This window comes from Bombina bombina, chromosome 4 (assembly GCF_027579735.1).
Source record: "Bombina bombina isolate aBomBom1 chromosome 4, aBomBom1.pri, whole genome shotgun sequence".
Classification (NCBI taxonomy): domain Eukaryota; kingdom Metazoa; phylum Chordata; class Amphibia; order Anura; family Bombinatoridae; genus Bombina; species Bombina bombina.
Genome location: NC_069502.1, coordinates 1182533757 through 1182558743, shown reverse-complemented (window position 1 = coordinate 1182558743; position 24987 = coordinate 1182533757). Strand labels below are relative to the sequence as shown.

Sequence of the window (24987 nt, the reverse complement as noted above, 5' to 3'; positions counted from 1 at the left end):
ACGGTCAAATATTTAGAAAGCAGCCAATTGTATTGTTAGCCTGTCCGATATGGCTATTGAATCAGGATTCAGCGCTCATATTATTATGTTATTTAGAACCGGTGCGATAATCTGATTTACCGGTAGTAATAAAGTATTATAGAGCACCTGATATAGTCATATCTATGACTCGGCTGATGTTGTTTTGTAATAATGGAATGGCTTTTCGCTGTCAGTTAAATTACCGGAGGGGCGGTATGGTTCCCCAGCGGTAATTGCAAATTGGATAGCAGCCACTCTGTTAAAAGCCGGTCTAAATATATGAGTTATAGATCTCCTTTTAATACATAAAATTACGGCTATATCCTAATAGATAGCCTATGCAGTTTTAAACATAGCACAAATTATAGCAAGCAGCTAAAACACAGGAGCTCGCTAAGACTCCTCACCATTTCCCTAAGTCCCTAACATGTTTCGCCGTAAACTACGGCTTTTTCAAACGGACACTTAATTTAAATAGTAAAGCGCCAAACAAAAATCATATAGATACCGGGCGTTACCGGACAAGTGGACAAAAAGCCGAGTCTATAATTATATGCCTTAAACATTACGGGGTCAAACAAAAATGCATATGTGGGTATTCAGACTTAGACATTCCTATATTCATAGGGAATGCAAAGAAAATACTCTATAAGTTTAACTAAGACGGTATAGATAACCATAGGCACTCATCTTATGTCACAAATAATTTGAATAAGACTGTTATAATAAAGAAATCTCAACAGGAAAGTGCAATATTCCATCTATGTATTTTATCTGAATCAAGACTGACACAATTTGAATAAAGGTCTTGCATGTGAAAAAACACGCACATCAACCAGTATTACATAGTAGTACTTTACTTGGTTAGTAATCCGAGTGTGTTAACTTTAATGAGATTTACCAAATTATTCCGAATATATGTATACTAGATAAAAAGGTAGAAATCATAAATATCTCCCAGCCTAACATTGAGTACTTTTTACCACAGAAGAAATACATACTAAAAAGTAATGCTCATTAAACGTTATCTTTCCTTCAGTGGCTAAAATTTGTGAATCAAACAAACTAGCCAAAGGGAGAAAACCTTATTGTAAAATCTAATCCGTGGAGAACAATAATAAACCACGGCACATTATAAAAACCTGTATGTGTCTATCTTAATACAGCAAATCATTAAATCTCAACTTAAAAAACTATGACACACAATGGAAGTTTTATTTACACTACCTAATCCAATTTGTTACATTTTAACAAGAGAACGTGCAACACATTCTATTCGAATCTGGGAAATATCGTAACAAGAGAAAGTGTAACATATACATGAGCAGATACAAAAAATACTATTGTGTATCTACATTATAAAAACTATGTAACACAGTAAAAACTCCATCTATACAATTGTAGAATCAACCACCTGTATGAATTATTAGAACAAACTACATGTGGTAACAGTTGATGAGTTTACCATTGCAAGAATTAGACCTTAGCAATATATTCAGGACAAGTTGAGTTTACAAAGTAGGCTATTTAATATCACTAACTTCAGCCTTTTCTATTCATACACGCGCTTGTCTAACATTTTTCAAATTGTGCTTTCAAATAAGATGATTAACAATTTCTAGGTCTTATTACCTAAGAGAACCAAAGTGGTAATCTTATCACATTACATCTTATATATTTAAACTAACCGTGCTAAAAATATCTATTCAGATACTGAAAACTACCCTTTCGACTATTAGGTACATAAAACCTATTGTCAAACAGCTATAACTATTGAAGTGTCATATAGGGATTAACCATTAAATACTACCCACTTATAGTAGATTTTAAGGACTGTGATATTGTTGTTAATCATTCAACAGTTAACCCAATTGACACACGCATGATAACGGTCCTTTAATACACCTTATATTCTCCATACCCACATCTAATATACAGACTCTACAGACTATTTAGAATTTTCATTATTCTTAATATGCCAGTTCTGTAGATATCACCAACTTGAGACCCCAGAATGTCTACCTCAATACTCTCCTTTTTCTAATATAACATAGACTCTATTATAGCTAGTGTTTTTAATGATGTGTTGTTTTCCGCTAATTTTAGCACTGTTAAATTAATAAACGTTAAGTTTTAATTTAGTGAGGTTCTTGTATACTTTGAGAACATTATCATTTCAATCTCTGATTAGTCTTTTTGAATGTCTTGGTTAATTCCAGTTTATTCACAAAGCTCTCAAGTGCTATAAGTGTACTCTTTTCAGTGGTTATTAACTACAGTTAAAGTGTTGTGCATCAGCCCTAACATAAACATAAAGGGATATTAAAGTCAGTCTTACCAAATGTGCTAAATAACATAGCAGCATTGACAAAGATCTGTAAACAAAATAATTTACTTAACAGCATTGAAATACCATTTTGCAGTTTTTGTAAATCAAATGTAGTTCATGGATAAAGCCCTTGAAATCACTTCTGAATACTTGTAACTGGCCTTCTTTCCTGTGGCTAATCAGAGCACATACAGATGTGGCTTAAAAGTATTGGTACCCTTGCATTTTAAAGTATAGGTACCCTTGCATTTTAAAGTATAGGTACCCTTTCTATCTTATAGGTACCCTTGCATTTTAACCAAATAATGCACCATTCACCCTGAAGAGTGTTGAAATTAAAATATCTTTTGTCACCCAAACATTGTGCTATTGTGCACAATGTATGTAGCAAAGTCTTGCTTATTCTATAAAGACATTCTAAAAATGACCTGAACAATACTATTGATACCTTTTAGAATTTACAATAAATATTTTGTAGTGTAGTCTATTCAAAATGAAACTTTCATGATTCAGATAGGGCACGCAATTTTAAACAACTTTCCAATTTACTTTTATCAACAAATTTGCTTTGTTCTCTTGGTATTCTTTGTTGAAAGCTAAACTTAGGTAGGCTCATATGTTAATTTCTAAGCCGTTGAAGGCCGCCTCTTATCCTAGTACATTTTAACAGTTTTTGGCAGCTAAACTGGAGAATGGGTAATAAAAGGGATTATCGTTTTGAACAACAAAAATGTACAAGTAGACTGTCCCTATAAAGCAGAATATTCTCGTAAAGGGCCATAATACCCAAATGTTTAAACACTTGAAAGTGATGCAGTATAGCTGTAAAAAGCTGACTAGAAAATATCACCTGAACATCTCTATGTAAAAAAGAAAGATATTTTACCTCAAAAGTTCCTCAGTAGCCACATCCCATTGTAAAGGATTTCTAAGAAGCATATTAGTATGTCTGTCCTAGGACAGCTTAGGGGATGAGCCTCGTGAACTCTCATGTTATTTCCCTATTCAGTGTAACAATGAAATCTCATGAGAGTTAAGTGAAATCTCATGAGATCACAGTAAAAGAGTTCATGACCTCAGCACTGCTGATGCTGAATGGCTGATGTTAATTTCTTCATTTTTATTTATTTTTTACCTGCAGCTGGGAGCAGCTAAGTATAAGTTTTTACACAGAACTTTGCTGAGCTGAGGAGATTGTGAGGTAAAATTTCTTCCTTTTTTACATAGAGATGCTCAGGTGATATTTTCGTGTCAGCTTTTTACAGTTATACTGCATCAGTTTCAAGTGATTTAGCATATGAGTATTATGTCCCTTTAATTAGTATCACAGGTGTCTTCAATCTTATAATCACTCATTCAGCCAGTTTAAATGGAGAAAAACACTGACACTGCTGTTGTGCGTCACTGTGTGCATCACACTGAACATGACAAAGAGAAGGAAAACCAGAGAGTTGTCTGCTCTAGGTAATTTATAATTCTTTCCATATAGTTACTGCATAGTGAGCACCACAGGGCACAAATCAGGTACTTACCTGATGGTTGAGGCGAGGAATCAACCTCCATATTGGATGCAAATCTCTCACTCTGCGCCCCTAGGACTCCCACCGGCAAGGACTGGTCTCCGGAGGCCAAGTCGCCTTCCAGCTCTTCATTGATGGGGAAGGTTATGTCCGTCACTGGCTCCTCTTTAATCTTCACGGGTTTGGTGTCTTCTGACACGCGTTCAGGGTGCACAATCTTTTCATACTCCTCAGACAACTGCTTACTGACCTGTACGAAGTCACCATGGAACAAGCGCACAGTGAAAAACAGAGAAGCTCAAACTAAAGATTAATGTTAATTTATAAAATGGCAATATACAGTGGAACAATTTCAATAACAATAGAGGTCTATTAGTGTGCTGTAAACAAGTGTAATACTTGGGTACCACTGTGCAAGCAATTTTCAATATACGTGAGGATATAATGGGCAAAATCAGCTATGACAAAATAAAGGTAAAGGATATATTTGTACTCAAATTTAATACACTCCAGTAGGTAAAGTGGATGACTGGAAAAACATTAAAAGGAAGAAAAAAAAAAGAAGTACAGTACACTGTCCCTTTAAGGATACAGAGAAATCACTATCCAAACATCCAGCAAGGGGGGACTCCTGTTTTATTAGTGGTGATCACCTACCTATAACAAGATCATTAGACAAAACAAAATTTATGCTTACCTGATAAATTTCTCTCTCTTGTGGTGTATCCACGGGTACATCCATTACTTGTGGGATATTCTCCTTCCCAACAGGAAGTTGCAAGAGGACACCCACAGCAGAGCTGTCTATATAGCTCCTCCCCTAACTGCCACCCCCAGTCATTCGACCGAAGACAAGCAAGAAAAAGGAGAAACTATAGGGTGCAGTGGTGACAGTAGTTTAAAAATAAAAAACACCTGCCTTAAAATGACAGGGCGGGCCGTGGACTGGATACACCACAAGAGAAAGAAATTTATCAGGTAAGCATAAATTTTGTTTTCTCTTGTAAGGTGTATCCAGTCCACGGGTTCATCCATTACTTGTGGGATACCAATACCAAAGCTTTAGGACACGGATGAAGGGAGGGACAAGGCAGGAACTTAAACGGAAGGCACCACTGCCTGCAAGACCTTTCTCCCAAAAATAGCCTCCGAGGAAGCAAAAGTATCAAATTTGTAGAATTTAGAAAAAGTATGAAGCGAAGACCAAGTCGCCCCATTACAAATCTGTTCAACAGAGGCCTCATTTTTAAAAGCTCATGTGGAAGCTACCGCTCTAGTGGAATGAGCTGTAATTCTTTCCGGAGGCTGCTGGCCAGCAGTCTCATAAGCTAAACGGATTATGCTTCTCAGCCAAAAAGAAAGAGAAGATGCCGAAGCCTTTTGGCCTCTCCTCTGTCCAGAGTAGACAACAAACAATGCAGATGTTTGACAAAAATCCTTAGTAGCTTGTAAATAAAACTTTAAAGCACGAACCACGTCAAGATTGTGTAATAGACGTTCCTTCTTTGAAGAAGGATTAGGACACAGTGATGGAACTACAATCTCCTGATTGATATTCTTATTAGATACCACCTTAGGAAGAAATCCAGGTTTGGTACGCAACACTACCTTATCTGTATGGAATATCAGATAAGGGGAATCACACTGTAAGGCAGATAACTCTGAAACTCTTCGAGCCGAAGAGATAGCTACCAAAAAACAGAACTTTCCAAGATAAAAGCTTGATATCTATGGAATGCAGAGGTTCAAACGGAACCCCTTGAAGAACTTTAAGAACTAAATTTAAACTCCATGGCGGAGCAACAGGTTTAAACACAGGCTTGATTCTAACTAAAGCCTGACAAAACGCCTGAACGTCTGCCAGACGCTTGTGCAGAAGAATAGACAGAGCAGAAATCTGTCCCTTTAAGGAACTAGCTGACAATCCCTTCTCCAACCCTTCTTGGAGAAAAGATAATATCCTAGGAATCCTGACTTTACTCCACGAGTAACCCTTGGATTCACACCAATGAAGATATTTACACCATATCTTATGATAGATTTTCCTTGTGACAGGCTTTCGAGCCTGAATTAAGGTATCAATGACCGACTCGGAGAAACCACGTTTTGATAAAATCAAGCGTTCAATCTCCAAGCAGTCAGCCGCAGAGAAATTAGATTTGGATGTTTGAATGGACCTTGGAGTAGAAGGTCCTGCCTCAGCGGCAGAGTCCATGGTGGAAGGGATGACATGTCCACCAGATCTGCATACCAAGTCCTGCGTGGCCACGCAGGTGCTATCAAAATCACTGAAGCTCTCTCCTGTTTGATTTTGGCAATCAGACGAGGTAGGAGAGGAAATGGTGGGAACACATAAGCCAGGCTGAAGGACCAGGGCACTGCTAGAGCATCTATCAGCGCTGCCTGGGGATCCCTTGACCTGGACCCGTAACAGGGAAGCTTGGCGTTCTGACGAGACGCCATCAGATCCACTTCTGGTTTGCCCCATAGTTGAATCAGCTGGGCAAATACCTCCGGATGGAGCTCCCACTCCCCCAGATGAAAAGTCTGCCGACTTAGAAAATCCGCCTCCCAGTTCTCTACTCCTGGGATATGGATAGCTTAGAGATGGCAAGAGAGAACCTCTGCCCATAGAATTATCTTTGAAACCTCCAACATTGCCAGGGGGCTTCTTGTCCCCCCCTGATGGTTGATATAGGCTACAGTCGTGATATTGTCCGACTGAAATCTGATGAACCTGACTGCAGCTAGTTGAGGCCAAGCCTGAAGAGCATTGAATATCGCTCTCAGTTCCAGAATGTTTATCGGAAGGAGGGCTTCCTCCTGAGTCCACGAACCCTGAGCCTTCAGGGGAGTTCCAGACTGCGTCCCAGCCCAGAAGGCTGGCATCTGTCGTGACTATAGTCCACTCTGGCCTGCGGAAACTCATTCCCCTGGACAGATGGACCAGAGAGAACCACCAGAGAAGAGAATCCCTGGTCTCTTGATACAGATTTAGCAGAGGGGACAAATCTGTGTAATCCCCATTCCACTGATTGAGCATGCAAAGTTGCAGTGGTCTGAGATGTAGGCGGGCAAACGGAACTATGTCCATTGCCGCTACCATTAGGCCGATTACTTCCATACACTGAGCCACTGACGGCCGAGAAGTGGAATGAAGAGCACGGCAGGAAGTTAGAAGCTTTGATAACCTGACCTCTGTCAGAATTTTTTTTATTTCTACTGAATCTATCAGTGTTCCTAGGAAGGAAACTCTTGTGAGAGGGGAGAGAAAACTCTTTTCTTCGTTCACCTTCCACCCATGGGACCTCAGAAAGGCCAGAACAATGTCCTTATGGGACTTGGCGATTTGAAAAGTCGACGCCTGTATCAGAATGTCGTCTAGGTAAGGAGCCACCACTATGCCCCGTGGCCTTAGAACCGCCAGTAGGGACCCTAGAACCTTCGTAAAGATTCTTGGTGCCGTGGCTAACCCAAAGGGAAGAGCCACAAACTGGTAATGCCTGTCTAAGAAGGCAAACCTGAGGAACTGATGATGATCTCTGTGAATCGGAATGTGGAGATAAGCATCCTTTAAGTCCACGGTAGTCATATATTGACCCTCCTGGATCATAGGGAGGATAGTTCGGATAGTCTCCATCTTGAAGGATGGGACCCTGAGAAATTTGTTTAGGATCTTGAGATCCAAGATTGGTCTGAAAGTTCCCTCTTTTTTGGGAACTATAAACAGATTTGAATAGAAGCCCTGCCCCTGTTCCTGCTTTGGAACTGGGTGGATCACTCCCATAACCAGCAGGTCTTGAACACAACGTAAGAATGCCTCTCTCTTTATCTGGTTTACAGATAATTGTGAGAGATGAAATCTCCCCTTTGGAGATGAAGCTTTGAAGTCCAGAAGATCCCTGGGAAACAATCTCTAATGCCAAGGGATCCTGGGCGTCTCTTGCCCAAGCCTGGGAGAAGAGAGAGAGTCTGCCCCCCACTAGATCCGGTCCTGGATCGGGGGCTACTCCTTCATGCTGTCTTAGAGGCAGCCGCAGGTTTCTTGGCCTGCTTCCCCTTATTCCAAGCCTGGTTAGGTCTCCAGACTGGTTTGGACTGGGCGAAATTTCCCTCTTGTTTTGCATTAGAGGAAACTGAAGCTGCGCCACTCTTGAAGTTTCGAAAGGAACGAAAATTATTCTGTTTGGTCCTTAACTTATTGGACCTATCCTGAGGAAGGGCGTGACCTTTTCCTCCAGTAATATCAGAAATGATCTCCTTCAGACCGGGCCCGAATAGGCTCTGTCCCTTGAAGGGGATGTTAAGAAGCTTAGACTTTGAAGTAACGTCTGCTGACCAGGACTTAAGCCATAGCGCCCTACGCCAAAATGGCAAAACCTGAATTCTTAGCCGTTAGCTTGGCTAAATGAAAAATGGCGTCAGAAAAAAGGAGTTAGCTAACTTAAGAGCTTTAATCCTGTCTAGAATATCGTCTAACGGGGTCTCCACCTGTAGAGCCTCCTCAAGAGACTCAAACCAAAAAGCCGCTGCAGCAGTAACTGGGGCAATGCATGCAAGAGGCTGGAGAATAAAACCTTGATGTCTAAAAATTTTCTTAAGGAAACCCTCCAATTTTTTATCCATAGGATCTAGGAAAGCACAACTGTCCTCAACTGGGATAGTTGTAAGCTTAGCTAGGGTGGAGACTGCTCCCTCCACCTTAGGAACCGTCTGCCATGAGTCCCGTATGGTGGCATCTATGGGAAACATCTTTTTAAAAGCAGGAGGGGGAGAGAACGGCACACCTGATCTATCCCATTCCTTAGTAATAATTTCCGAAAACCTCTTAGGGACTGGAAAAACATCGGTGTAAACAGGTACTGCAAAGTATTTGTCCATTTTACACAATTTCTCTGGTACCACTATGGGGTCACAGTCATCCAGAGTCGCTAAAACCTCCCTAAGCAATAAGCGGAGGTGTTCAAGCTTAAATTTAAACACTGTCATCTCAGAATCAGACTGAAGTGACACCTTCCCTGAGTCTGAAATGTCACCCACAGATAGGAGCTCACCTGCCTCGGCTTCTGAGAATTGTGAGGGTATTTCTCTTGTTAAGTGTATCCAGTCCACGGATCATCCATTACTTATGGGATATTAACTCCTCCCCAACAGGAAGTGCAAGAGGATTCACCCAGCAGAGCTGCTATATAGCTCCTCCCCTAACTGCCATTACCAGTCATTCTCTTGCACCCAACGAATAGATAGGATGTGTGAGAGGACTGTGGTGATTATACTTAGTTTCATACCTTCAATCAAAAGTTTGTTATTTTATAATAGCACCGGAGTGTGTTATTCCTTCTCTGGTAGAATTTGAACAAGAATCTACCTGAGTTTTTCTATGATTTTAGCCGGAGTAGTTAAGATCATATTGCTGTTTCTCGGCCATCTGAGGAGAGGTAAACTTCAGATCAGGGGACAGCGGGCAGATTAATCTGCAAAGAGGTATGTAGCAGCTTATTATTTTCTGACAATGGAATTGATGAGAAAATTCTGCCATACCGATATAATGTAAACTCAGCCTTAAATGCAGTAGCAGCAACTGGTATCAGGCTGTCATGTATGTATATTTTACACTTCAGTATTCTGGGGAATGGCACTTCACTGGAATTATACTGTATGCATAAAACTTTAGCCTAATTTGCAGGGACTAGCAACAGGCTTTTTAATAACACTCAATTTATTAATGTTAAACGTTTTTTGCTGGCATGTAAAATCGTTTAATTTTCTGAGGTACTGGGGGAAAAAATGTTTTGGGCACTATTTTTTTCCACTTGGCAGTCGTTTTATTTAATTTATGACAGTTTACTGATCTCTCTCACTGTTATGTGTGAGGGGGAGGGGCCTTTTTTGGCGCTTTTGCTACGCATCAAAAAATTCAGTCAGAAGTTTATTGTCTTCCCTGCATGATCCGGTTCATCTCTACAGAACTCAGGGGTCTTCAAAACTTGTTTTGAGGGAGGTAATCACTCACAGCAGAGCTGTGAGATTGTAGTTGACTGTGATAAAAAAAAACGTTTATTTCTGTATTTTTTTTTTTTTTTTCTGCTATCAGGGTTAGTTATCCTTTGCTAATGGGAGCAATCCTTTGCTAAAATTGTGTTTTTTACAAAGATTTGATGCTATAACTTTTCAGTTTATTAATTTTCAACTGTCATAACTTTTTCTGTGCTTCTTATAGGCACAGTACGTTTTCATATTATAGTAAATTACTTGAAAAGTATTTCCAAGTTGCTAGTTTATTTGCTAGTGTGTTAAACATGTCTGATTCAGAGGAAGATATCTGTGCTATATGTGCTAAAGCCAAAGTGGAGCCCAATAGAAATTTATGTACTAACTGTATTGATGCTACTTTAAATAAAAGTCAATCTGTACAAATTGAACATATTTCACCAAACAACGAGGGGAGAGTTATGCCGACTAACTCGCCTCACGTGTCAGTACCTGCATCTCCCGCTCGGGAGGTGCGTGATATTGTAGCGCCGAGTACATCTGGGCGGCCATTACAAATCACATTACAGGATATGGCTACTGTTATGACTGAAGTTTTTGCTAAATTACCAGAACTAAGAGGTAAGCGTGATCACTCTGGGGTGAGAACAGAGTGCGCTGATAATATTAGGGCCATGTCAGACACTGCGTCACAATTTGCAGAACATGAGGACGGAGAGCTTCATTCTGCGGGTGACGGTTCTGATCCAAACAAACTGGATTCAGATATTTCAAATTTTAAATTTAAGCTGGAAAACCTCCGTGTATTACTAGGGGAGGTGTTAGCGGCTCTGAATGATTGTAACACAGTTGCAATACCAGAGAAAATGTGTAGGTTGGATAAATATTTTGCGGTACCGGCGAGTACTGACGTTTTTCCTATACCTAAGAGACTTACTGAAATTGTTACTAAGGAGTGGGATAGACCCGGTGTGCCGTTCTCACCCCCTCCGATATTTAGAAAGATGTTTCCAATAGACGCCACCACACGGGACTTATGGCAAACGGTCCCTAAGGTGGAGGGAGTAGTTTCTACTTTAGCTAAGCGTACCACTATCCCGGTGGAGGATAGCTGTGCCTTTTCAGATCCAATGGATAAAAAGTTAGAGGGTTACCTTAAGAAAATGTTTGTTCAACAAGGTTTTATATTGCAACCTCTTGCATGCATTGCGCCTGTCACGGCTGCAGCAGCATTTTGGTTTGAGTCTCTGGAAGAGACACTTGAATCAGCTCCATTAGATGAGATTACACACAAGCTTAAAGCCCTTAAGTTAGCTAACTCATTTATTTCAGATGCCGTAGTACATTTAACTAAACTTACGGCTAAGAATTCCGGATTCGCCATTCAGGCACACAGAGCACTGTGGCTAAAATCCTGGTCAGCTGACGTTACTTCTAAATCTAAATTGCTTAATATACCTTTCAAAGGGCAGACCTTATTCGGGCCCGGGTTGAAAGAAATTATCGCTGACATTACAGGAGGTAAAGGCCATGCCCTGCCTCAAGACATAGCCAAACCTAAGGCTAGACAGTCTAATTTTCGTTCCTTTCGTAATTTCAAAGCAGGAGCAGCATCAACTTCCTCTGCACCAAAACAGGAAGGAGCTGTTGCTCGCTACAGACAAGGCTGGAGACCTAACCAGTCCTGGAACAAGGGCAAGCAGGCCAGGAAACCTGCTGCTGCCCCTAAGACAGCATGAATCGAGGGCCCCCGATCCGGGAACGGATCTAGTGGGGGGCAGACTTTCTCTCTTCACCCAGGCTTGGGCAAGAGATGTCCAGGATCCCTGGGCGTTAGAGATCATATCTCAGGGATACCTTCTAGACTTCAAATTCTCTCCCCCAAGAGGGAGATTTCATCTGTCAAGGTTGTCAACAAACCAAATAAAGAAAGAGGCGTTTCTACGCTGCGTACAAGATCTTTTATTAATGGGAGTGATCCATCCGGTTCCGCGGTCGGAACAAGGACAAGGGTTTTACTCAAATCTGTTTGTGGTTCCCAAAAAAGAGGGAACTTTCAGGCCAATCTTGGATTTAAAGATCCTAAACAAATTCCTAAGAGTTCCATCGTTCAAAATGGAAACTATTCGGACAATTTTACCCATGATCCAAAAGGGTCAGTACATGACCACAGTGGATTTAAAGGATGCTTACCTTCACATACCGATTCACAAAGATCATTACCGGTATCTAAGGTTTGCCTTTCTAGACAGGCATTACCAGTTTGTAGCTCTTCCATTCGGATTGGCTACGGCTCCGAGAATCTTCACAAAGGTTCTGGGTGCTCTTCTGGCGGTACTAAGACCGCGAGGAATTGCGGTAGCTCCGTACCTAGACGACATTCTGATACAAGCTTCAAGCTTTCAAACTGCCAAGTCTCATACAGAGTTAGTACTGGCATTTCTAAGGTCGCATAAATGGAAGGTGAACGAAAAGAAGAGTTCTCTCTTTCCACTCACAAGAGTTCCCTTCTTGGGGACTCTTATAGATTCTGTAGAAATGAAGATTTACCTGACAGAAGACAGGTTAACAAAGCTTCAAAATGCATGCCGTGTCCTTCATTCCATTCAACACCCGTCAGTAGCTCAATGCATGGAGGTTGATCGGCTTAATGGTAGCAGCCATGGACATAGTACCCTTTGCATGCCTACATCTCAGACCGCTGCAATTGTGCATGCTAAGTCAGTGGAATGGGGATTACTCAGACTTGTCCCCTACTCTGAATCTGGATCAAGAGACCAGAAATTCTCTTCTATGGTGGTTTTCTCGGCCACATCTGTCCAGGGGGATGCCATTCAGCAGGCCGGACTGGACAATTGTAACAACAGACGCCAGCCTACTAGGTTGGGGCGCTGTCTGGAATTCTCTGAAGGATCAGGGACAATGGAATCAGGAGGAGAGTCTCCTACCAATAAACATTCTGGAATTGAGAGCAGTTCTCAATGCCCTTCTGGCTTGGCCCCAGTTAACAACTCGGGGGTTCATCAGGTTTCAGTCGGACAACATCACGACTGTAGCTTACATCAACCATCAGGGAGGGACAAGAAGCTCCCTAGCAATGATGGAAGTATCAAAGATAATTCGCTGGGCAGAGTCTCACTCTTGCCACCTGTCAGCAATCCACATCCCGGGAGTGGAGAACTGGGAGGCGGATTTCTTAAGTCGTCAGACTTTTCATCCGAGGGAGTGGGAACTTCATCCGGAGGTCTTTGCCCAAATACTTCGACGTTGGGGCAAACCAGAGATAGATCTCATGGCGTCTCGACAGAACGCCAAGCTTCCTCGTTACGGGTCCAGATCCAGGGATCCGGGAGCGGTTCTGATAGATGCTTTGACAGCACCTTGGACCTTCGGGATGGCTTATGTGTTTCCACCCTTCCCGATGCTTCCTCGATTGATTGCCAGAATCAAACAGGAGAGAGCATCAGTGATTCTAATAGCGCCTGCATGGCCACGCAGGACTTGGTATGCAGATCTAGTGGACATGTCATCCTGTCCACCTTGGTCGCTACCTCTGAAACAGGACCTTCTGATCCAGGGTCCCTTCAAACATCAAAATCTAATTTCTCTGAAGCTGACTGCTTGGAAATTGAACGCTTGATTTTATCAAAACGTGGTTTTTCTGAGTCAGTTATTGATACCTTAATACAGGCTAGGAAGCCTGTTACCAGAAAGATTTACCATAAGATATGGCGCAAATACTTATATTGGTGCGAATCCAAGAGTTACTCATGGAGTAAGGTTAGGATTCCGAGGATATTGTCTTTTCTACAAGAAGGTTTAAAAAAGGGTTTATCCGCTAGTTCCTTAAAGGGACAGATTTCAGCTCTGTCCATTCTTTTACACAAACGTCTGTCAGAAGTTCCGGACGTTCAAGCTTTTTGTCAGGCTTTAGCTAGGATCAAGCCTGTGTTTAAAACTGTTGCTCCACCATGGAGTTTGAACTTAGTTCTTAATGTTTTACAGGGGGTTCCGTTTGAACCCCTTCATTCCATTGATATCAAGTTGTTATCTTGGAAAGTTCTGTTTTTAATGGCGATTTCCTCGGCTCGAAGAGTCTCTGAGTTATCTGCCTTACATTGTGATTCTCCTTATCTGATTTTTCATTCAGACAAGGTAGTTCTGCGTACTAAACCTGGGTTCCTACCTAAGGTGGTCACTAACAGGAATATCAATCAAGAGATTGTGGTTCCATCTTTGTGTCCTAATCCTTCTTCGAAAAAGGAACGTCTGCTACACAATCTAGATGTAGTCCGTGCCCTGAAATTTTATCTACAGGCAACTAAGGATTTTCGACAAACGTCTTCCCTGTTTGTCGTTTATTCTGGTCAGAGGAGAGGTCAAAAAGCTTCGGCTACCTCTCTCTCCTTTTGGCTTCGTAGCATAATACGGTTAGCCTATGAGACTGCTGGACAGCAGCCTCCTGAAAGAATTACAGCACATTCTACTAGAGCTGTGGCTTCCACTTGGGCCTTTAAGAATGAGGCTTCTGTTGAACAGATTTGAAAGGCTGCAACTTGGTCTTCTCTTCATACTTTTTCCAAATTTTACAAATTTGACACTTTTGCTTCTTCGGAGGCTGTTTTTGGGAGAAAGGTTCTTCAGGCAGTGGTTCCTTCCGTATAAAGAGCCTGCCTGTCCCTCCCGTCATCCGTGTACTTTAGCTTTGGTATTGGTATCCAATAAGTAATGGATGATCCGTGGACTGGATACACTTAACAAGAGAAAACATAATTTATGCTTACCTGATAAATTTATTTCTCTTGTAGTGTATCCAGTCCACGGCCCGCCCTGTCACTTTAAGGCAGGTAATTTTTCCATTAAACTACAGTCACCACTGCACCCTATGGTTTTCCTTTCTCTGCATGTTTTCGGTCGAATGACTAGTAATGGCAGTTAGGGGAGGAGCTATATAGCAGCTCTGCTGGGTGAATCCTCTTGCACTTCCTGTTGGGGAGGAGTTAATATCCCATAAGTAATGGATGATCCGTGGACTGGATACACTACAAGAGAAATAAATTTATCAGGTAAGCATAAATTATGTTATCGGACACAGGCAATAAAGCGTCAGAAATCTCTGTATTAATTCTAGCCCCAGAGCTGTCTCGCTTTCCTTGTAGCCCTGGCAGTTTGGAGAATACCTCTGTGAGGGTAGCATTCATAACTGCCGCCATGTCCTGTAAGGTAAAAGAATTAGACGCGCTAGATGTACTTGGCGTCACTTGAGCGGGAGTTATAGGTTTTGACACATGGGGAGAGTTAGATGGCATAATCTCCCTCTTTTCAGTCAGAGAATCCCCTGGAGATAAATCTTTAAGCGCCATAATATGGTCTTTATAGTTTATAGAAATATCAGTACATTTGGTACACATTCTAAGAGGGGGTTCCACAACGGCTTCCAAACATATTGAACAAGGAGTTTCCTCTATGTCAGACATGTTTAACAGACTAGTAATGAGACAAGCAAGCTTGGAAAACACTTTAATAAAGGTGAAACAGCAATTAAACAAAAATGTTACTGTGCCTTTAAGAGAAAAAAAACTAGCACTTAAACTGCAAAACAGTGAAAAAATACAGTAAAATCTTTGAAATTTTTACAGTGTGAATAAGGGACTAAAGCAGCATTGCACCCACTTGCAAATGAATGATTAACCCCTTAGGCCCCAAACCGGATTGAAAAACGTTAAAAATCAATTGAGCACCATGCCACAGCTCTGCTGAGGCTCCTACCTGCCCTTAAATACGATTTTGTGTAGAAATAACCACTTTGAAATGGTTCTCAGATGCCAAAGGACTCTTCTAGGGAAGCTGGATGTCTCAGTCTGTATTAAAACTGCGCAGTTAGAGCGCTAAAATAGGCCCCTCCCACCATGTACTGGATGTCAGAGGGGCCTTAAGAAAATACTCCTAGGAGTATCTGACTAGCCATGTGGAAACTAGGCCCCAAATAAAGACTTATCTCCCTCAGAGAAAAAACGTCCTATTTATTTGAAATCATGTAAACGTTTTGTCACTAAGCAATATGAATATTAACATGAGTATTACCCTGTTTTGTAAGCATGATCCCAGTCGCTGTTAAATCACTGCATCAGGCTTACCTCAAATACACAAGGCTCTGTCAGCATTTTCTAGAACTTATTCCTCTCTCTAGAAATAAAAATACTGAACATACCTCAAAGCAGGTAATCTGCAGGCCGTTCCCCCAACTGAAGTTTTCCCATATTCATCAGTTATGTGTGAGAACAGCAATGGACCTTAGTTACAAACCGCTAAAATCATCAAATCTCCAGGCAGAATTCTTCTTCTAATTTCTGCCTGAGAGAAAAACAGTACAACACCGGTACCGTTTAAAAATAACAAACTCTTGGGGGGGCGGAGCTAACTAGCAGAGTGAGCAGACGTGTTTGTCTGTGGCTCTGCTACCAATATAGCATTTAAAAGTAGTATCACTAGATTTTATTTCCTCTAACTCAACTTTGGAGGTTATTCCCTATAAGGAGGAAAGCAATCGCTTTAAAACGTTAATTGAACGAGGTCCCAAGCATCATTTAAGACCTCTGCAAGACGACGATATATCTGACTCCCCACGTGGAGGTAGGAAGCGCCTGATATATAACTACAACCTTACTCTGGGACTACTACTGCACCACCAGTTATGGCAGACATCACAGATCTTTTGCAGACATCGCTAAAGAAAATGATGCAGAAGATCGATTATCACTATTATGAACTGAAGCTTGTACTGCAAGAGAAATGTGAAGAAGCAGTTAACCCTCCATCTAAAATGGCGGCTGCCACAGATCCTAACGAGAGTGAGGAAACTTCATATTTTAAAAATAGAGCACCAACACCAGTGCTGGAAACACCGCAGATCCGCTCGGATCTTTCTGCACATGTTATAGGTACGGATGCGGAGAGGACCCTGGCTGACGAGAGAAGCTCTGTTTTGATGGAGCCGGACAGAGGTGTGCTAGAAGATAGAAATAGAGCGCCATGGATCGCTAACACTTTACTTTTGCCAGGGGAAGCGCAATATTTCCCAGAGAACTGGATCCTGGGCTACTCACCAGCTCTGGATATCCCGCGGTACGTTCCTGTCATTAAGAACAATGTGCTTTTGGTGCTGGGAGAGACTGTCACAACGAGTCCGTTCATTACTACAGAGCCCTCACAAGGTACTCGCTATTCAGATATAAAGCTACGGATCAAGCTGAGCGTTACCTCAAGTTTTCAACCCTGGAGCCCTGTATCACTGGGAGACTTTCCCATTTCATATCTACATGATTTTTCAGGTGATGGAGACCCTGATCAGGCACCCCTGTTTCGAGTCTATTGTATGGGGCACAAGATGGACACATGTGATGTGGGTCAGAAATTCTTACACTTCAAATTAATAAAGGCTGACCTTCAGGTACACTCACAAGCAGATGACTCTGATAAAAGGGGTATTGGCTAGAGCGAAGTTATTCTGAACTTTCAATTTATACCCAGATTAGATAGAACCTGCATTTTCCTTTTTGTATGCCAGCATTTATGTTCTTCTCCTGAATTTTAAGGCTCTATTGCCTTATGGTCTAATATGTTTGTAAATACTCTTTGCATGTTATATATACTATCTGACAATTACTACTAGCTGCTGTGAAAACAAATATTAGCACCTCATTCTTGTCAGTGCAGAATATTACAGGAGTTACTTTGTTTTTTATGCAATATGTTCTCTCTGCTTAGTTTTTAAGTAATGTCACTATCTGTCTAGATCAAATCTCATATAGGCCTCTCAGCTTGAAGCTTATATATGCTGTGTGTATTCTAACTCATATGACTATAAATAGTGGCTAATGTATATGCCTTGCACTTCTACATTTTATTTTTGCCATATTATTCTTGTTAGCTGGTTGTGAGACTATATGTACATAATACTTGTATACGTATTGTTAAGCATAGCAGATACTTGACCTGGTTAGGACTATCTGACCCTTAGATATTCTGTGCCTATAAATCTGTATTTAGGTGTTCCTTAGAATCCTGGTTCATATTCAACCTAGTACTATGCATTGCTGGATCACCTCTTATTCTAATACTAACTCCTATCAAGAATTGTATATGTCATATTTACACATGGTATAAGTTCACAGCACCTTACTGTCTTAGAAGTAATTTTCTTATGTTTAAACATGCTCTCTGTTACATCCTTACTCTGGGCCATTAGATTGTCAAGGACAGCGTGTTAGGGATTATATTGATGCATCCCCTGCCATGTTAAAGATAACTTGCGGTCTTTGATACTGTCTGCTCAACCCTTAATATCAGCAACGCACAATCTTCCCTTTTCAAAATGTCTTCCTCTGCTTCCCTCACTGCTGAGCTTGTTTATTTTAGAACTAACATCTACTGGTAGCAATACTTTATATTTACCACTTAACTTAACCACTATATTATACTATAGGTATGTGATTAAGGGATGATACACATCCCAAGTACTACTAAACCTGGGTCTTTGGCTTATCGCTGTAATGGTAAGAGTGAACTTCCCTTACTGAACAGGGTCTAATATTCTCAAATATCACATTAGCTCATAGATTGACTGAAGCGAAGGTGTATATGTAGTGTAATCAGGTACAGTTCAGATGCATTCCTCAAGCCATTTGCTAGCTTCATATGTCACACACGTTTGTTCCAAGAACAGAATATATGCTCCGTATATATGCACAAACCTATACGATTACTAATTGCTATGCATTCTCACTTAGTACCTACATGAGTCTTTCCTCTTTAGTTAGCCTAGGGGGTTTATGCTAAGACCAGATGTGCACTTCACAGGCTGTGACTGGTAGTTATGCAGCTTGTGAGACAGAATACTTAATTTTTCTTTCAGTTTACTCCTAATATAAGGCCCATGATGCTTTCTGACATTCCAGGAGTAATCCAGTCGTTGAGGCTACTATTATATGACATATGATAATATCCCACTGTGCCACATCTTTACTGAGTCTAGTTAGGGAGTGTCTTATTATACAGTACTAACCTAGATATTAGATAGTTAGGCAATATGTTGGTTTTTATCGCTTCTTTTTAGTCTAGCTTAAACTTTACTCTTTATGAAGCTATGTCCCATATAGATTTTATGTGACACTTATAAACTCACTCACTGTATTGACCTGTAGTTGGAATAAATATATATGAGAGGGGCTCCATCTTTCTACATACATGGCTCTTTGCTCTATACCGGTATTCTCTAAGCCAGTACTAGAAATTGTATATAGTTTAAGTATAAGAATCTTCTAAAGACTACTTTTTGAGCATGACATGTTGCATCTAGGTTTATTAAATATTATGGGAAAATTCTAGATACACTCATAACTGAGCTGGAGTGATTATACTAGTTTATGTAACGCCAGTGACAATACATGGTCCTCCACAGTTGGATGACACTTTACATAGGTTAAAACTAAACTGTTTGTGTTAAGATTTTACATAGGTGGAGATTACAAATTCTAGACGCCCCATAGTCATGTGACCCTTCTTGCTATTGATCTTGTAATTACCCCTATTACACTAGGAATCCCTGAGGTAAAGGCTGTAGCTATGGTTATTAATGGGGAAACTTAATGTTAGAGAATAACCTAATCCGCTTTATGTCTAGACAACCCTGGGGTCTCCCTACTTGAACACTGCTAAATTCCTATCACGTATATTAAACTACTTATACTCATATTAGGCTCCGCCCTCCACCTTCCCATTGCACCCCCTATATGTATAGCGGTGCTTATCCGCTGAATATCCCCTCCCCCCTATATATCTCAGCCCAAAAGTGGCTGACACATAAGCTAAGTCTCCACAGTCTGATATCTTTGACTCAGATAACCTATTGATTGTTCTGTATAGTATTGTGGAGATCATTTAAGAATAATAATATAACACAAAATGAAGTTATATTCCACCTCGCCTAAACTTTTGTCTATTTTTATGTTAAGAAGATTTGATATGTAATTATTATGTTACATGTGTATTTTGTCTTTCTTTCTCTAATAATGTCAGTTTATAGACAATGTATTACTTACTCTGATGTAAAATTTGGCCTCAGGGCGAATCTTGTTTGCTAATCTATATTTTAACTTCAATAAAAAATTATTTTCAAAAAAAAAAATAACAAACTCTTGATTGAAGGTAAAACTACACTAAGTCACCACATATCTGTTGATACTTCCTTTCTTGTCGAGAGTTGCAAGAGAATGACTGGGGGTGGCAGTTAGGGGAGGAGCTATATAGACAGCTCTGCTGTGGGTGTCCTCTTGCAACTTCCTGTTGGGAAGGAGAAAATCCCACAAGTAATGGATGAACCCGTGGACTTGATACACCTTACAAGAGAAAAGGGACTCATCTCCTTTTATTTAAACGAACCAGGGCTCTAGATGCTCCATAATGGCCTCCACATTCTCCTTAGAAAATATAGTTAAGGGGTACATGAAACCTCACATTTTTCTTTCATGATTCAGACAGAGTATAACATTTTAAACAACTTTCTAATTCACTTACATTATCAAAACGTGCTTCATTCTCTTAGTATCCTTTGTTGAAGGAGCAACAATGCACTACTGGGAGCTAACTGAGTATATCATGTGAACCAATGACAAGAGGCATATACGTGCAGCCACCAATTATTAGGAGCATTGCTGCTCCTGAACCTATCTAGGCATACTTTTCAACAATGGATAACAACAGAAGAAAGCAAAACAGATAATATTAGTAAATTCTATCCGAATCATGAAATAAAAAATTTGAATTTCATGTCCCTTTAATGTACTAAGTGGATGAAGACATGTGTCATCACAGAAACAAGTCTGCAGAAAGAATGGGACACATGAGGGAACTGTTAGCACTTTCGCTTTGCAGCGCTGCTCTACAACAGGCTGTTCTCTTTAATCAGCGCTTTGCTCTGGCTGCATTGAGTACATTTCCCTTAACACAGTGCAGCCACAGCGAAGCACTGTTTGAAGAGAGCAGTCAAATTCAGGGTAACACTGGCTCCTTTTTAACTGCTGCAATATAATGTATAAAACTTTAAAAATTGTTTTATTCTCCAGTGAATCAGTATATTAAGCTGATGCTTTAGTATAACTGCCTAATTAAAAATTGTAATTAAAGTGATTGTAAAGTTTAATGAATTAGTGCCCGGTAACTAAAAATAATCTTAAAAACAGGGGCACTTTCATTCATTAAACTTTATAATGACGCATAGATTTTTAAAAATACTTACCTTTGCGTTATGGTAAACATAATGCTGATCCTCCGTCCACATATGCTGCTTCATTAGCAGAACGATGACTAATCCGGCTTCCTCCAATCGTTGCGTGCCTCATGAGCTGGACGCCAAAGGGGGCACACAACAATAGGAGGAAGCCGGATTTGTCATCGATATGCTAAAGAAAGCCGGATCTGCGGGCGGAGGATCGGCGTTATGTTTACCATAACGCAAAGGTAAGTACTTTTAAAAAATATGAGTCTAAGTTTAATAAATGAAAGTGCCACTGTTTTTAAGATTATTTTTAGATAGCGGCACTTATTCATTAAACTTTACAATCACTTTCATTTCAAAATGACCTGCAGAAAATTTTTGACAAAAAAAAAGTCAATTGAGAAAGTTAAAAAATGTTCTGCCTCTGGGATGACCATGGTTTCATTTGGATCCAAGCATGCAAGCACAGCAGCTGCTAACTTTTTGGGTCATTCTCCATATATCTATATAGAAATACCACTGTCTGGCTGCTAAACGTTTTTCTGGCTCCTAATTAGATTTATCGAGCACTGATTTAGCCAAAAACTTTATGGACAAGAGAGACATTTTAGGATCTTGAATGGCGGATTAAGGACCAGTTAAAGAATATTATGGAGCCAGTAAAACTGCAGGAAACCTGCTAAAGCCATTGCATGAGATTTCTCCACCCACCCAAGAACTTAAAGGAACAAAGATGATAGAAAAACTGAGAAATTTAAACTGTGAAATATCTTTTTAAAGCGTTAGAAAATGAACAAATAAATGAAATTAAAAATGTTATCTCCAACTACGATATTGTGTATTGTATCTTGTTTGGCCAAACTGTACTCATATGGCCTAATGTATACAGCTCCGGATGGTGGCGAAACCATAACATTCTTGTTTTTACAGCATTAAAGGGACACTAAACCTACAGTTTTTCTTTTATGATTCAGATTGAGCAGCAATTTTAAGCAACTTTCTAATTGACTTTTATTATCAATTTTTCTATGTTATGTTGGTATCTTTATTTAAAAAGCAGGAATGAAATCATAGGAGCTGGCCCATTTTAAGTTTAGCACCTGGGTAGAGCTTGCTGACTGCGTTACTAAATGCAGTCACCAATTAGCAAGCGCTATCCAGGGTTCTGAACCAAAAATGGCCCGGCTCCTAAGCTTTCATTTGTGGTTTTTCAAATAAAGATACCAAGAGAACGAAGAAAAATTGATAATAGGAGAAAATTAGAAAGTTGCTTAAAACTGCATGCTCTAACCGAATGATACAAGAAAACAAAATGGGTTTAGTATCCCTTTAAAATATCTCACACATGTTTGGTAGAAAAGAACAATAAATTGGGAATATCTGCACACCCTTGGTGCATTTCTAAAACGTTCCTGTAATGTTTACCTGCAGCATGTACGTATGGTAATCCTTAATGCGATGTTGCCAGAACTTCTGCAGAGACAAAACACTGCCAAGGCCCATCTCATGGAAAACCTGCTCCATGACATCGGGGAACGGCGTCTGGCCTAGTCTAGCTTCACGATCCACATTGAACCTCAGCATCTTGGTAAATTTTAGGCAGTACTCGTGGGCAATATCGGTTAGTGTTTCCAGGACACTTTCATTGGCGCATTCAAATCCAGCGTGTGCAAGGATAGTGGCTACAGACTGATACATCAGCTGACGGCAGGAGTGGTAACCGAGTTCTGTAACAGGTTCCCCTTTCCCTCTATAACACAAATTTGGGAAGAAGAATGGGCAAGTTATCAAATGAACTATGAGTGTTCAGATTATTCGAGTACTATAGCGCCAAACGTAATATACACAAACTCCCAAAGATCTCCTAATCTGATCCAAGTCTAAAAGGAGATAGGCTGAAGTGTACAGCAATAAACAGTCAATAATTAAAATTTGAGATTCTAAAAGCATCAAAACACAAAACTGTAATTACAAATAAGTGAAATTACCCGGGTGGATTTGATTTAAATTAAGATTTAATTCACTAGTCAGCAAGACCGATTTAAAGGGACATGAAACCTACAATTTTTCATTCATGATTCACATAGAGCATACCATTTTAAACAACTTTCCAATTTACTTCTATTATTTTATTTGCTTTGTTTACTTTGTATCCTTTGTGGAAAAGCATATCTGGAAAGGCTCAGGTGGTGGAATTTAGATACTTATTGGTGGCTGCACATGTATGCCTCTTGTTATTGGCTTACCAATGTGTTCAGCCATTTCCCAGTAGTGCAGTACTGCTCCTTCAATAAAGGATACCAAGAAAACTAAGCAAAATTGTTAATATAAGTAAATTGGAAGGTTGTTTAGAATCGTACGCTTTATCTGAACTATGAAAGAAAAAAAAAATGGGTTTCATGTCCCTTTAAATCATGGTTTTCCTTTTTAGAATAATACGTTTTCATATGATGTTTTCCAGTTATATCAGACCGTTACTGATTTTGTTATATATCATTAGATATGATGCGTAGATAGATTGCAATTAATGAAACTATTTGGAGGTGAACTATCTCCAGTTTAATTGGTTAATCATTCATATTTGATCAACTATTGACCTGTACTTTATTGGAAGCAGAAAAATAATGATTACATTTATAAGGACCAAAAACAGTGTAAGATATCTGCTTTAGGAAAATTACAGCAAAAACAATCACTGCTACTTTCATCGATTCATTTTGCTAAAAAAAGTTATTATTAAAGGGATAGGAAATTCAAAATTAAACTTGCATAATTCAGATAGAGCGTGTTATTTAAAGGGACATTAAACACTAAATACATGCTGGATAGAATGATGCATTCAAAGAAAAGATTAGTCCACGAGTAACATGTAGATGTATTTTTTAAAGTTTCATTAGTTGTTTAAAAAGTGACAAAATAAGTGTAAAGTTTTAGTGTCTATAAAACACTGGGAGCTGCCATGTTGTAACTTATGTTACCTTCTCTGCTGTGGCCAATTAGAGACAGTTATAAATAGGTCACTAGAGTGTGCAGCCAATGGTTGTGCTGGATTTAACAGTGTTCTGCACTTCCATTTCTAACAGGAACTGAAAAGCTCACAATTTCAGAATGGAATTACAGGCAAAGAGGACAAAATAAATAATGAAAGTATATTGCAGAGTTGTTTTATTATATACAATTTATCATTTTATATTACCATCTCAAAGTGTTTAATGTCCCTTTAAGGCACTTTTAAATTCAGTTCTATCATCAAATGTACTTTGTTCTCTTGATGAAAAAGAATATGTACATATCCTACACTAGTGAGTGCTAGCTGGTGATTGGTGCCAGAACACATTTGTCTCTTGTGATTGGCTGACAGGATGAGTTCAGCTAGCTCTCAGTGGTGCATTGCTGCTCCTTCAGCAAAGGATATCAAGGGAATGAAACAGATTGATATTAGATGTAAATTGGAAAGTTGTATCTGAATCCTGAAAGAAAAAGATAGGGTTGCATGTCACTTTAATTAAAGGGATATGAAACCACATGTTTTTCTTTCATAATTCAGACAGTGCATACAATTTTATAAAGGTTTCTAATTTACTTCTATTATCAGATTTGTTTTGTTCTCATTTTATTCTTTATTGAAGCGATACCTAGATAGGTAGCGTGTAGATGTCAGGAGCACTACAGGACAGGAAATAGTGCTGCCCTCTAGTGCTCTTGCTACTATATAGTGCTGCAGACACGTGCACACTCCTGGGCTTGGATTCCTGCTTTTCAACAAAGGATAACAAGTAAACAAAGAACATTTGGTAATAGAAGTAAATTGGAATAAAATTGTATGTTCTATCTGAATCATGAAATAACAA

The 24987-nt window shown here is 39.9% G+C and overlaps 1 protein-coding gene across 3 annotated transcripts in view; it reads right to left on the bottom strand.

Moving 5' to 3' along the window:
* SUPT7L (SPT7 like, STAGA complex subunit gamma) overlaps window positions 1-24987 on the bottom strand; it is a 98966-nt gene that overhangs the window by 56483 nt on the left and 17496 nt on the right. For all 3 annotated transcript variants that reach the window (XM_053712659.1, XM_053712661.1, XM_053712660.1), the window contains exons 3-4: window positions 22562-22886; window positions 3883-4120 (exon numbers count right to left, since the gene is read on the bottom strand). In XM_053712659.1, coding sequence (XP_053568634.1) covers window positions 3883-4120; window positions 22562-22886 — 563 coding nt within the window. The remainder of the gene's footprint in view (window positions 1-3882; window positions 4121-22561; window positions 22887-24987) is intronic.